At 46.9% G+C, this 13,848-nt stretch overlaps 1 protein-coding gene across 8 annotated transcripts in view; it reads left to right on the top strand.

Moving 5' to 3' along the window:
• CADPS (calcium dependent secretion activator) overlaps positions 1–13,848 on the top strand; it is a 229,456-nt gene that overhangs the window by 204,930 nt on the left and 10,678 nt on the right. For all 8 annotated transcript variants that reach the window (XM_076346560.1, XM_076346556.1, XM_076346559.1 and 5 more), the window contains one exon: positions 1,936–2,043. In XM_076346560.1, the coding sequence (XP_076202675.1) occupies positions 1,936–2,043 (108 nt within the window). The remainder of the gene's footprint in view (positions 1–1,935; positions 2,044–13,848) is intronic.

Below are 13,848 nucleotides of genomic sequence, written 5' to 3'. Positions count from 1 at the left end.
ACTCCTAGTCATTCGAGTGCATCCTAAATATTTAGCCATCAGGAATTTGAGCACAGAACAGTTATTTTAAGTAACTTCTAGGGCAAAGCGTGGCCTTCTCTGAGGCCTCTACGTTCCTGGAAAGTAAAGCATCTCTAGGGAAGCAACCTCGGTAAAATGCTATATAACCCTTTTAAGCTTTTCCAAAAGCATTTTCTCATTGTACCTGGGGGACCCTCGGGAGGTCCTCAGCATTGTGGCCATGCAGGAGGAGCAGGGCCTGCTCCCGTCCTCGGGCCCAGTCGGACGCTCTGGTTCTTGCATAAAATAGAGCAGAAATCATTCATCGGGGTTATTTTTTGGTTGTTTCCTCACCTCCCCCTGGAAACGAAGCTGTGTTACAGCAGCTTCCTTAACAGCCTCAACATTTTTGATGAAATCAAGCACCAGCCCCGCACAGTTCCCAGACCTTTGCGGGAGGCCACCCCATGGTCCGTGAGCCACTGCCTTTCCGGGGGAAGGAGAAAGAAAAACCTGTTTGGTTAGAGGCTCCTCTTTTAGAGGACAGAGGGGAAATCCTGGTGTTGAACAGAAAATCATCAGTTAAATCTAATTCCGCAAACGCCGTTGCAATTGTCTGGGTACAAACCAATCCGTTTAATGCCACCTTGAAATGGGCACGATCGGCGTGCTGAAAATTGCTTGAAAGTGTAACACTTGACTACTGCCACATTTGTGTTGTCCTCATTGTTTTTCAAATTAATACCTTGTCATTGTTGCAGTAGGTGTTAAGAAATGTTACTGGCTTCCCAAGGGCCAAGCACTGGCCCTTTGCTTGATAATTGTTTGCTTTGTATTAAAAACCTCCCTTCCTACTGCTTTCCAAACTGTCCTCATTTTCACCCTGGAAATTACACAGATGTGTTAACTAACTTCAATTTACAGTGGCTGACAATCGTATCTTGCAGAGAAACGATACTCTGTGATCTGAGGTAAATCACAGTAACGGAAACTAATGACACTAGTTATTAACAAACTTACAATGTGCCATGGAAATTTAAGGTTTTGTGGCAGTTCTTGTAATGACTCATGTTACAGTATTTTAATGGGTTTCCTTTGAGGTAAGTTTGATTCCAATATATCAAGTACTGTGAACTCAAACAAGATTTTTTTTTTTTAAGTATTTTCCCTTCCACCAGCTTCAGTTCCCATTTTCTTTAAAGAAATGTTGTTGTCCCCAAAATCTTGTACACTTGTAGGTTACTGTTTAAAATCAGTTAAATTCTGCGGAGAGCCCTAGACAGAACGGGGAGGCTTCCTGCAGTTTAGCAGCAGCTGAAACATTCACGTAGACATACATTTCCTGACTTACCATTTACCCAATTTATTCTTAAGAGCAGCACTAAATGTGAGGTCAGGGGTCTAAACAGAAAAAGAAAGGTGATTTTGGCATGCCTCCTGCAACGCCAGCTGCTTACTACACACTTCCTCGCATCGTAGAAGAGGAACCAAGAGCCCAGCTCTGGCTGGGCTCTAGCTTTCTACCTGCAGAAACCAGAGGGCTTGCATAGAGAAGATGACCCAAGAAAACAACAAATCTCCAGCCTGGCTTGCTGGTTCACTCATTAGGTCAACAGCACCAAAGGTAGCAAGACATCTTCACGGCGTCGGTATGTCAAGGAAGAGCTTTATTCCTCTGGCCGGCTTCATTCTAGGCAAAAGAAGAGAAAGAGCAAGTGTCTTTGCATGATCTTGTGCTGCACACGGTATTTCGCTGGTCACAGGGCACAAAGCAGCGGGACTCAGTGTCTGTCAGGTAAGGAAAGGGCGAACTGCAGGAGGACAGCAGGAGATGGAGGAGAAGGAAAAGCAGGGACGAGGCTACACAGAGGAGCTGTCCCCTGCGCTGCTATTCATGTTTCTCTCTCTCTCTCTCTTCTTCTCTCCCCCATGCAGAAGCCGGGGATGGATGTTGCTGATGCCTATGTGACATTTGTCCGCCACTCTCAGGATGTCCTGCGTGATAAGGTCAATGAGGAGATGTATATAGAAAGGTTATTTGATGTAAGTAAATGCCTTCTCCTCCTTGGACACCAAGCAGGAGAGACCCAAAATGTGACAAAATAAGACAGGAGGATAAGTCACATTTTGAGAAAATTTATTGGTTATAGCTTTAAAAAATAAATAAATCTTTCCTTTCTTTCTGACTAAGGCTCGTATCTGCTCTCTGCCTGCTTTAAATCTCTACTCTAGTCTACTGTGTCTTGGTCTGTCTGTGCGTGGATTTTAAGGGAACAGCATCTTCTAAGAGAGCCCTTTACTATGTTTAAGCTTGTGGAAAATCTCTCTGTAACAGAACATCTTGGTCATTGTTCTTACTGTTAAAATTTGAGCTGGGTTTTTGGCAGATGCGTTTGCTAAGGGCCATCTCTTCTGCACATTTTGCAGTGTGTTTCATTGACGAGCACTCCAAAACCGACAGTGAATTAAGCGTACTAAATTTTAATTTTAGAAGCTAACCAAAACAGACCTGATTAGGAATGGACTTTCGTATTTCAGGAGGACCGTCTTGTGGTGTCTGACACCAAAGGTAAAGTTGAGACGTGGTCTCCTTGATGAAGATGGCATGGTAGGAACTGACCCAGATGTTCAGAGCTATTTTTCTGTTGCACAAGATAAATTCGTTGGACTGTAAGAGAACAGTGACCTGTGATGCCCGTTTGTTTTGGATTTGGATGCATGTTAACCAATATCTCTGTTTCTGTTGCTCTTGTTGCGTTATAGCCTTTCTGTCCTCGTAGCTGTTCTATAGCGAAGGTTTTCTGTTGACGGCCAGCCTGTAGCATTAGTGTTTCAGTCTCCTTTAGGGTATTTGTCCATATATCAATTTCTGTTTGAAGCAGCTTCTGTTCCTACTTTCCTTCCTTTCATCTCTCAGCAGTGCCATTTCTCAGTCTCCCAGCTCTGGAACTGTAACAACCTTCCTCGCTTTCTTTACTCGCTCGTTTGCTTCCTCAGTGTGCAGGGAAAGCTGCTTTTTTTCCCAGCCAACCTCCTCCTTCACTCGATACCTCTCTTTCTGCGCATTACCTGTCCCTTAGAAACCTCTTCCTCCTTTACAATTCCCACTCTTTCTTTCCCCCGTACCTTATCAGATTAAAATGGAACTTATCTCTCATGTCAAATGTTTTATCACATTATATCAAGTGGCATGAATTAGAGTCAAATAATCTTACTGTGTACATCTACTAGCATGACCCATATCCACTGAGAATGCCTCATTCATGCACGGAGCACAGCAGTGCCTCCTCCGGGCGCCGCGCGTGCTCGCTCCGGGGAGAGTTTGCAGCACAGAGCACCAGACGCAAATCACCCATCAAGCAGGCATGGGGAGAAAAAACAAAACATAAAACAAAAGACTGTCGCTTCCATCTGCAGCGGGCCTGCGAGTGCATTGCTCGTTTGTGTTGAAATTTATTCCATGAGCAGTTAAATTTCCAGAGCTCATCTGGACTGTTCTTTTCAATGCCCACACTGCCTTTTCCTTCATCCTTTCCCTATGATTCACAGTTGGTGTGTTTGTACCCTTTGGGCCATTATTTCCAATTTTCAAAAGGGTGTAATTAGCACAAATACTGATTTCAGTTTGATCCACTCGTACTTAGTTTTACCAAGCCATATTTTAAACAAGTTAACAGTTGACATGGAAAAAAAAAGAGCAGCTACCTTGGTGGAAAGCAAAAAATGCAAAACTTTTCTTTCCCTCCCTGCTCTCCTTGAGTCTCCCTGGTCTTTGCAGAATAAAATAATCAAGAGTAGGGTTTTTACATTGCTCTGCCTGTTCTGACCCACGCCGGCTGCAGGCAGGAGCCGCAGCATGTGGGAGCTGTTTCTGTTCCTGTTCCCATTCCAATTCCCATTCCCATTCCTGTTCCCCGTGCCGGCGGGGTGGCATTGGGACCCGGTGCCGCCGGCCTCTTCGCACATGTCTTGCGTGCGTGAGTGTGCACCCGCAAGCGGGGTGAGCTGTGGGGCCCTTGGTTCGCAAGAAGGGAGGGGGATGCGCCGAGTCCTAGCCACCCAAAAACTGGAATTATGTTTTGAGCGGTCGTGTATCATCTTTGCCAGGTTGCAGCTGAAGAAGTGAATTGCTCCTGTCAGCTCTCGGCACGGCTGAGATGCTGGCGGGTCAGTAGCAGCAGGGTTTATGAGTACGTGGGGGTCACCCAGGCCCAGACCCTGTTTAAGTCGGTGCTGTGTTCACCTACGTTTTGGCAAGGACAGGAGCAAATGCTTAACGCTGTTGTCCTGAGCTTGATCTCAGTCACAGTCCTGCAGCCCTTTGCCCCCCTCACCTAACGCAGCAAAGCAGCGTGGCCACAGGGTCTTTAAGCTCCTTTAGTGTCTGCACCGATGGTCATATTTTCCAAGGACATTTTAGGTGCTAGCTACCTTTTTAATAAGAAAGAGAAGAGGAATAATCAAAAATGGTATTTACGATGCTGAATTAGACTTGGGCCTGGTTTTGTTCTCGCTTCCCCCCAGCACAGCAGAGGAGCCATCCTCTTAGCTGCAGAGTTTCTCCAGGCAATGAGATTATTAACACTTTCGAGGCTGGCTCCTCCGCTGGCTTAGTGCAGCAATGCTGGCTTACCCCAGCAAAAAGCTTAGTCCAGTTATAGGATGTTATATGTTAATACGTGCAGCAGTGGCAGGTAAACAGCTTAAATCTGCCTGCAGGCAGTTCCTCTGGTCTCAGTGGGATCACATTAGAGACGCTCGCAATATAGGGCTAAATCCCCTTTCTGTGCGGTGGTGAGTAGTGCAGGAGCAGAGGTGCATGGTGCAAGGTTGCCTATCGCATGTTCTGTGGGGTTTGCAGCTCCCGAGATATTGCTAATCCCCACACTTCTCCGCAGTCCTGCCCAGCGTTTCCATTCATTTCCCCTTTGTTTCCTCCCAGGAGCAGAGGCTGCAGAGTGCCTTAGGCCATCTCCCAACAGAAGCTGGGTTAATATGTCTTTTTCTGGCATTTGCCATGATTTCATAGCTCAGAAACCATCTCTCTTCCCCTGCATTGCGTGCCCTGCTCGCACCTGCAGAGCAGGGCTATGCTCTTTGGGAGATACTGGGGTTTGCGGAAGATTATTGTAATATTTCTGTGTGGTCTGTGTGTTAATCCTCTTAATTCTGCAAATTAGTCAGGGTTTCCCCCCCCGCCCCAAAATAGAGTCATCTTAATTTCAAAAATCTGTATTCTTGGGATCATTGAACGAACAGATTGATCATGGAGTTCTGCTGGTAATCAAAACCTAACTAGCTTTTTGGCAGTGCTGTTTACTGCAGAGTAACATGACTTATTTACTTGGCCTGGCTCACTAATTTGATAACATTTAAAGCTAAGCACTGTAATAAGGCCCGTTGGTAGAGAACAGTGGTAACAGGAGAGTTTCAGAATAGCATCGCAGCATCCGCTCCCTGCGTTTCTGTGCGTGGCTGGGTGCTTTGGGATTTAAACCGCTGTGATGCAAAAGGATCACAAACTCCGGTAGTGCCTGATGGAAAGTAAGATTTTATCCCTTTTTCCCTGGAAAGGGGACAGAATTGACATGCAGATGTGACAGTTTATAGGAACGATGAGGCAGAGGCAGGCGGGTGTATCTTAAACATGGGGAAAATACCTTCAGAGTGATCTCGAGTCTTCAGACCAATCCTGAAAAATTCAGGTCCCCTTTGGCTCGGGACACTCAGAATTTCGTAGGATCAGAGTTTATACATCTGTAATTTTGTCTGAAGGCAGTGGGAGTTTTACTTGTAGGGGTTGTGCCGTTTGGTGGAAGTTATTTATACGTGTGCATATGCCTGTATATCTTTACACACACCCTTAGATACTCACAGTATAGGTTTCAACCCGTCAGAACGTATGTGATCCAGAAAGTCTATGATTGACTAGTAGATAGTGTGAATGCCAACCTTTCTTCCTCATAAATTGGTAAACACTGATGTAAAACACAGCGAGAATATTTCCTCCCCAGCCGCGGGCGAGTGGCACGTACACAAAAGGCTACTGAACGTTGAGTGAGCTCCCCAAGATCCTGCGAATTCCAGCATCCTGATGCAGTCCCTAAATAGCGCAGATGGCATTTTTCTCTCTGATGATTAATTCAACATCTTACCAAAAAAAACAAAAACATGCTTTTGATATGAGAGATCAAAACACCAAGAGAAGCTCCTAAGATTGCAAGGACCTAAAAAAAAATTAATTTATTTTTTTCCTCCTTGTACTTCTTGAAGACACCAGCCTAAGTAGAAGATAAGGATTAAAACAGATGTGCTTAGTGCTAGTTCATCTGCTTAAATCTAGCAGTCTCTGAGATCAGTGATTAAAAAGCCATCTCTAACTTTGATGAAATCCACTGCAATGGTAATACCGTGTCTCTGATCGCTTTCTTATGGGCCTCATGTCTGCCTAAACCGGACATAGAAAACATTTCACTGGAGATGATACATGGATTATGTGGGTCAATTATACACTTAATCTGCCTTCTGGGGATTAAATGTGCATAGATTGACCCTGCGTATTTGGCTTGTCCTTGGCAGTTATCAGATCAGGAAGGTTGCCTTTACCAAAAAGTCTGGTAAGAACTTAATCACGCAGTGATACAGCCCGCTGAGGTGGCAGTAGTCACAGTGCTTTTTGCAGAAGGCAGTTTTACCACTTCACTGTCACTGTGTATGTTCGGCTTCCTCGAAGGTCTGTGTCACAGCCGGGATACCAGACGGAGTATTTTCTCCTGAAATGAGAAAGCGAGCCCGTTCATCTCTGCAAGACGGAGGCGGGTTTTTTTTGTCTTGATGGCAGGGTGGGATCGGCGGGGTCCGGGCGGGCGTAGCGGGGAGGGCAATGGGGGAGACTGGGGGTTTGCTCTGCCCTGTGCCATCCTCGGTGCAGAGGGACAGTCACTCCGGGTCCTCTCCCAGCAGCTAAGGAGAAGCCATGGCTCAACTGTTAGGGGAGCCAGCGTCTCCTTCCCACCGCCCTCGGGGAGGGAAAAGCCCTCGGCTGAGGCTCTAGCGCCAGGTCCCGTCCCTCAGGCTCAGCTCAGCTGGGTTTTTAGGCAGCCCCAGCGATATCCCAAGGCTGATGTTGCAGCTGGTGGATTTTTGTTGCCTTTCCCCAGCCCAGAGCCCAGCAGGAGTGCCGGGCCTGAGGACAGGGCTCAGGACTGTCCTTGTATTTCCAAAGGTGGCTGCCCTCGCTAGTAACTGACTTCTGAATGTCAGAGATATTGAGTAATAAGGATGCAGGGCACTGTGTGAGTCTCAGACTTCAGCAAAATCCTTGTACAAATTTTCAGGAACCTGACTGAGCACTTCTCACTGGTTTACTGGAGGATCCATGGGCAGCTCAGCATATGTTTCAGTACCTGCTGATCCGAAGCCTGATATCACACCTGAGTATACAGAAAAAGTTACAAAACACAGACTGACAGCTATATCAGTTAATTCAGCAAGTCGTCTGCAGACACTTAGGCATTAGCTTACTCTTAAAAATCGAAGCTTTTGACTTCAGCGGGGTTAACCACTTGAATTTTGGCAGCTCCTTCAAGGCGAGCTTGCAGGATCATGGCATTTCTTGCTAGAGTGTAAGCTTTGCACGGCACGATCAAATGCCAAAAGAGAGCCCTCACCCTTCTCCTTCCCCTCCTCGAACCCAAAAGCCTGGTCGTGAGTCAGTGGAGCTACTCACTGTGAGTTAGAATTACTCACAGGAGGACGGGTTGCAGGATCAGGGGAAGAACGGATATCAGACTGTGCGCCGGGCTCCCATCTAATATCTGCTTGCAGCCGCATTCACCGCTTTCTCTTAGACAGACAACAACCTGTTTCCCTCCTACGCAGCTAGACTGCTCATTAGGGCACTAACTCTCTCCCACTCCCATCCTGATATGGCCTCCACTGAGCTATTTCTTCTGCGTTGTTTTTTGCCTTTTTTTTTTTTCCCTCTCCCCCCCCTTGCCGAGTGAGTTGTGAAATGAAGACAATTAGGCAGATTGATCTCGAGGAAGTGCAGCTTGCTTTTTTTCCTCCCTGTGCATCTTTGGAGGAGCCAGAGCAGTGCAGCTTTCACTGCAGAGGCTCCCACAGCCCTTGGCTGGCTCAGCAGGACTCTGACCCGGACCTGGAGTCAGTCCCACTGCAGGGACCTTTGCTGGGAAAAAAAAAATAAAATTGTGATGGCAATTATCTGTATATCTTCTAGGAAGGGACAAATTCTCTCTGTCCTGAGGGGGCACAGCATCCACCGTCCTTCCGCAGCCTCTTTTTCTTCCCAGTGCCTGCTCGGAGCCACACAGGAGCGGGGAGAGCGGCTTAGCGTGGACATCATTCATCAGAGCCATCCCTCGTCCTGTTTTTATTCCCATACGTGAGCTTCACGCGGCAGCAAGCATGCACTCGCATGTGGCCTACCGCCTCTCCTGCATTCCCCTTAGCAAGGTTTCTTTCCTGAAGTGCTCATTTAAGTAGGCTCCATTTAATTTATTTTAGGGAGTCTTAATAATATAAGTCCTAGATCTGTCACTGGATTTTACAAGCTCGTAAGGGCTTTTTTCCCTCCTAAATGTCTTTATCAGAACAGCTTTTCGTGTTCCAGTAGACATTTGGTTGAAGACAGTTAATTTGATTTCTTTTCCAGAGGAGATTTTCCATTAATCATTCTAAGAAGGCAGACTGATTGCTCCGTTACGTTAAGGTCAGCATAGGCTTGCTAGCATCATCCACACAGTGCTCTTGAGCATGGGAGATGTTTGTTTTAGGGCAGACACCGAGTGAAAGATCATTTATTTCCCGGTAGATGTGAGTAGCCACGGTAGGTTTTGGGGAAGAGGTGTCATCGTGCTGTGTTGCAGGCAGCAAGGCATCCTCGATCCAGAGAAAGCCTTTTTCCGAGCAGCCTCTCCGCTCCCAGACCGGGAGCTGCCTGTGCACTGCGTACGAGTCACATAGCACGCTCTGAGCTGAAGCTGCCCTCCAGCTTCATTTAAAAGGCCTTAGCTAATTGGAGCTCCTGTCTTGTGGGTCGTCAGGAGGGAGAGCCTGAAGGTGCTGGCATTCCCCGTGAACCCCAACCCACGTGGGTGCAGCTGAGTCTGGGGGTGCGAGGAGCGTGGGAAGGGCCGGGACGTCCTGGTGCACACAGATGTGCCGGGCTGACCCTCCAGCCCGCCGGGGCACGGCTGCCGCGGGGCTGAGCCCCCCGCTGCCGGCAGCTTTGCTCCCTCCCTCCGGGCTGTGCAAAGGGCCTTTGCCCAAAGAAACTCACGGTGCGCGCAGGGGTGAGCCAACGGCCCCTGCACGGACAATGACAAATTGTCTGATTTCCAGCAGCGCCTTCAATCCCTCTTTTCCTTTTCTCCCCCCGCAATCCAGCCCCACACAATCGCTCCCATTGCCCGCGCCAGCCAGCGGTGCATGTGAGATTAGCCGTCCCAGGTCACTTAGTTTCTCTTGATCTGCGGCTCTTTCCTTTCCCGGTGCTCCTTTAAACCTCGCCCTGGATGTATGATATCAGCATTCAAAAATGCTTAGCAGGACTTGGGCAGGGAATGCTTTTTCTCCAGTGTGTAACCCCAGGAATGATACCAGGGATGCTGCTCCCTCCCACACTCACAAAACCCTCGGGACTGAGATACCCAGGCAGCCTCTAGCTACTTTTTTGAAATTTGCAAGCTATAAAGGAGCTAGCTAAAGTCTACCAAGTCCCACTTTGTGACAGCTTTCAATTAATCCTAATAACAAGTATAATTGAAGTATTCCATAGCATGCGTTACTGTATTGCATCTTATTGAGCAACTTTGCATCCAGCTATACTGTCACTGCCTTGCACTAACAGGGCCCTGGAATCAGGACAGAAAAATAGCAGCACGTTGTGTGGATATTGTGTTTTACTAAGCTGCTTTATATAGAAACTCAGATTTTAACATGTCAACTTCATTTCTTTTTTGAAAAATGGAAATAAGCAGAGAATATTTTATAGGTTAAAAAAAGTATTTGAGAATGAGCATCCATACAGAAGTGGTTTTGTGTGTGCGCCTTTATTTTTTTTTATGCAGAAGCTCTTTCATTTAGGAAAACCAAGGTCTGCAAAATCCTGCAAAGCAGCAGGGTTTTTTGGGTTTTATTTGACAGTTCCCAGCAAGCGCTGTGCACTTTGCTGAGCTGTATCTACAGCGAAGGGAGAGAGGGCCCAGCACCCAGAGCCAAACTGACGGTGTACCCAGGGCCCCATTAAGAGCTCAGTCCTCTGCATGCAGGTACATGGGACGCTGCGTACCAGCACACGCTGTCTAGGCAGGGTCTTCCAGCTCAGGGATGCACGTAGCCAGGACAGGCTTTACCTATTACCTGAAAGGCAGCGTTTTCTGCAGATGTATAATGCGGTGCCCGAGGATTGGGGCTGTTCTGTCTCAGAGAGGAAAGGAGGCACCCACTGAGGCTCTCAGCCTGCAAACCTGCAGGTTTAAGTGTGGGGTGTCCCTGGTTTGAGGACGTTGTGAATGAGAGAGAAGTTAGAGGTGCTGCCAGGACCGATGTCAGCAGGCTTCCTTCCCGGATCACCGTGAGCATCGGCTACCGCATCCCTCCCTGCACCCTGCCGTAGATAAATAGCTGGTTCCACGCAGGTCTCCCTCGCAGTTTTCTCTGCCTGCTGCCCTCCATCTGGCCCTGACCAGCACATGGCTCGAGGGTTTTCCCCTCCTCAGAGCAAGTGTAGCAGCACGTGGCTGGGCTTTATTCAGAGATGGTCAGCGCGCGGGCTGGCGAGGGTGTTTGCTCACAGCAAACCCCAGCGTGCTGAGACTGGGGCATCCCCGGCTGTAGGAGGAGGTGAGCCAACATTGCAGTAGCTCTTTCAGTGAGATCCTCCCCTGGGGAGGAAGTTCAGGGAGTCATCAGCATGTCCTGCCTGTGGCCCATCACCTCTGCCAGGGATGTGAGTATGTGGCTCTTGGCTAGGCAGAGACTTTGGCATCCAGCTAGCGGAGTAGACCACCCTGACGTACAGCTTGGGAACACTTGAATAAGTACAAGACATCATATCCCCAGCAGTAGAGTTGTTCCTCCTCCGGTGAAGGAGCAGTACCATCTGCAGGTCCCTTTCTGGCGGTGTACCTGCCGTGGGAAACCTTTGCTTGTGTGATGAGAGCACATGGATCGCCTGCAAAGCCACTGAGGGTCGGAGTAAACAAACCTGCACCCACTGTGGCGTCTGGAGTTGCAGCTGCACAAAACACGTGTAGGTGTTAACTGATTTTGTGCAGCACTGAAAGCTGGAAGTGTTAGAGATGATCTTCTTGGGCATGTTTATTTGCTGGGGACCTTGGCCCCCCTGGCATGAAAGATGTCGATCCTCCTTTTGCTCCCCAAAAAGGAATAAAATGATTTTGGGTTAAGAGCGCAGAGAAATCTGCGGCGAGGAGCATGCAGGATGAGTCGTGCCCCTTTGGCGAGTGGGGAATTGTGCAATCCCACCAGCACATGCAGAAAACGTATGCACGAGGAGTCCCGCGCCTCCCTCCCATTAACACCCATGGCACTGACCTGCCGAGCCCCATCGGGTCCAACTTCAAGCCAATTAAGGGTGAGGCGCCAGCCTGAGCACACCCTGTTGCTGAGATCCCCAAACAGTGGGTGATCTCAGGTACCATATGTACTGCAAAAAGCGTGCGGCACTTCAATGCGCTTGGGTCTGCGTTTCAGCTTTCATTCTGAATTCTCTCCCCTGTTTGAAGGCAGAGCTCTTACGCGATTCAAAGTTTTTTTGTGGTTTATTTTTGGGAAGAGAAGGGGGGGGGGAAGATAATATAATTCGGTGATGCCATTTGCATCCTAGACAGCATCCTCTGACTAGCAGCTTAACCCTATTAGGCAACGCTGGGACCATGACTTTATTAAATAGTAATACAAATTATTTTAATATGGAGCCCCTTTGGCTTTGTAACTTCCTTGTATAGCTACGTTGTCAATGTGAATGAAATTTCATAGTTAAGAAATAAAATAGAGTAAAAGGCATGCAGAAATCACAGCACTGGGGTGGATGTTGAAGAGTACACTGTGTATACTTGCAGCGATAGCATTATAGCAATACAAAAAATCCCAGGAAAAAACAGTGCAGCCGTTTATTTCAGTAATAGCTCAGTGCGAGTGTGACCTGGGAGACTCCAGACAGATTCACAAGTCTTTGATAGAATAAAGTCGTAAATTTTATTAAAAAAAAAAGACCCTGAGGTTTCAGGGGATTTTTATTAAATTGTTAGCGCTTTACTAGATCTCTAGAATTTAATGTAGAGTTTAATAGAGAGGTTTAATTCAGAAAATGAGGGTCCTGTTGCCTCTTGTGAGGACTGCTTGCCCAGGCGTCGGCAGAGCCCTGCCCAGCACAGCTGATGGAGGATTTGCTCGTACGGGCGAGGTGCAAGCGTAGAGTCCAGAGTCTGGCAAAGAGTTCACGTACCCCAAACACTTCCGATTTGTGCGCTCTCTTTCTGAACATACCAAGCCGAAGGCCCCGCAGAGGAGTTAAATTAGCACACTGCAATCTGTTACCAAAACTTAAATTTATTTTCTGAAAGAGAAGATACTTTCAAAAGCGTGTGAATTGGGGGGGGAAATTACCTTTCTAATAGCAAAGCGAGGGCTGCCTAGAGCCCTCTCCGTGCTTTGGTATTGTGTGCTCCATAGAGCTACACCGAAAGACCTACTTTTGATGTCGACTTTAGCATATCTAATGAGAGTATACGCACTTAAAGAATTATATGCAATAGAAAAGCTACCTAATGATCGGACAGTGTTATCATCCGGCGTGCAGCAGTATAGCAGGACGATAACTATTTATTTACTCTTTGCGGGTAATGTTCTGTTATTTTCTAGTCCTTGGCAATAGCAAGAGAGCATCTGATATATACAATATTGGTGTGTATCCAATTGTTTGTGAACATCCCAAGTTTTGAAACATGGTTGTGAGAGAGGAATATAAGCTTAAGCTTGAAAGGCTAAAAAGCAGAAAGCCCCGCACGTAAATGCTATTATGCACTTAATGAGGCAGGATTTAAAAAAAATCAGCCACACAAGTTGGTTTTATCAAAGAAAATGTATAAATAACAACCAGTGATTCAAACTGCCTCACAAAGGGAGAAGCAGGGACGGGAAGCTAGCACTTCACTTGTGGCATTCAGATAATAGTATTTACTACACTAATCTTTTGGGCTTAGCAATTGACAATCAATATATTATTATCAACAAGCGTTAACGCAAACAAAAAGCTTCCATTTCTTTTTTAACTGTGTTCCCCTAAGTCCCTTAAATTTAATTAAAACTGGACAGCTCTCCCTCTAGTACAAATTAGAGTTAAAATCATATTAAATATTTGTTCTACGGGAAAACAAAAGTGTCAGCTTGTGCTACCGGGTTTGGCTGCTTTTTTTTTTTTTCCTCCTTTTTTTTTTTTTACACACAGAGGGGAAAAAAAAAATACCAGCTACTCAAAGTTAAAATAAAGTCTCTCTCCCTCCCTCCCCGTCTCCCAAGACTACTGTCTATAACATGTTGTTCCTTATAGAAAGTGGGATATGGTGGCATTTGCTTGATTAACTTGCTCGACAAAAGTGACAGCTGCTGTGGGTGCATGTAGCTAAGCTGCACAGCGCAGTTCCGCCTTTGTACATCTGTCAGCAAAAAAGGAGGAATAAAGAGTGAAAAGAGACAAATTGGTCCCAAAAGGCAATCCATTCAACTCAGGAGGTTTGCTCTATTCAAGCACTCGCTGGGAATCTCAAGTGCTAGGTAGCTTATTCAATTTCATTCATT

Source organism: Aptenodytes patagonicus, chromosome 8 (assembly GCF_965638725.1).
Source record: "Aptenodytes patagonicus chromosome 8, bAptPat1.pri.cur, whole genome shotgun sequence".
NCBI lineage: Eukaryota > Metazoa > Chordata > Aves > Sphenisciformes > Spheniscidae > Aptenodytes > Aptenodytes patagonicus.
The sequence above is the reverse complement of the archived record's forward strand: the minus strand, read 5'-3'. Positions and strand labels throughout refer to the sequence as shown.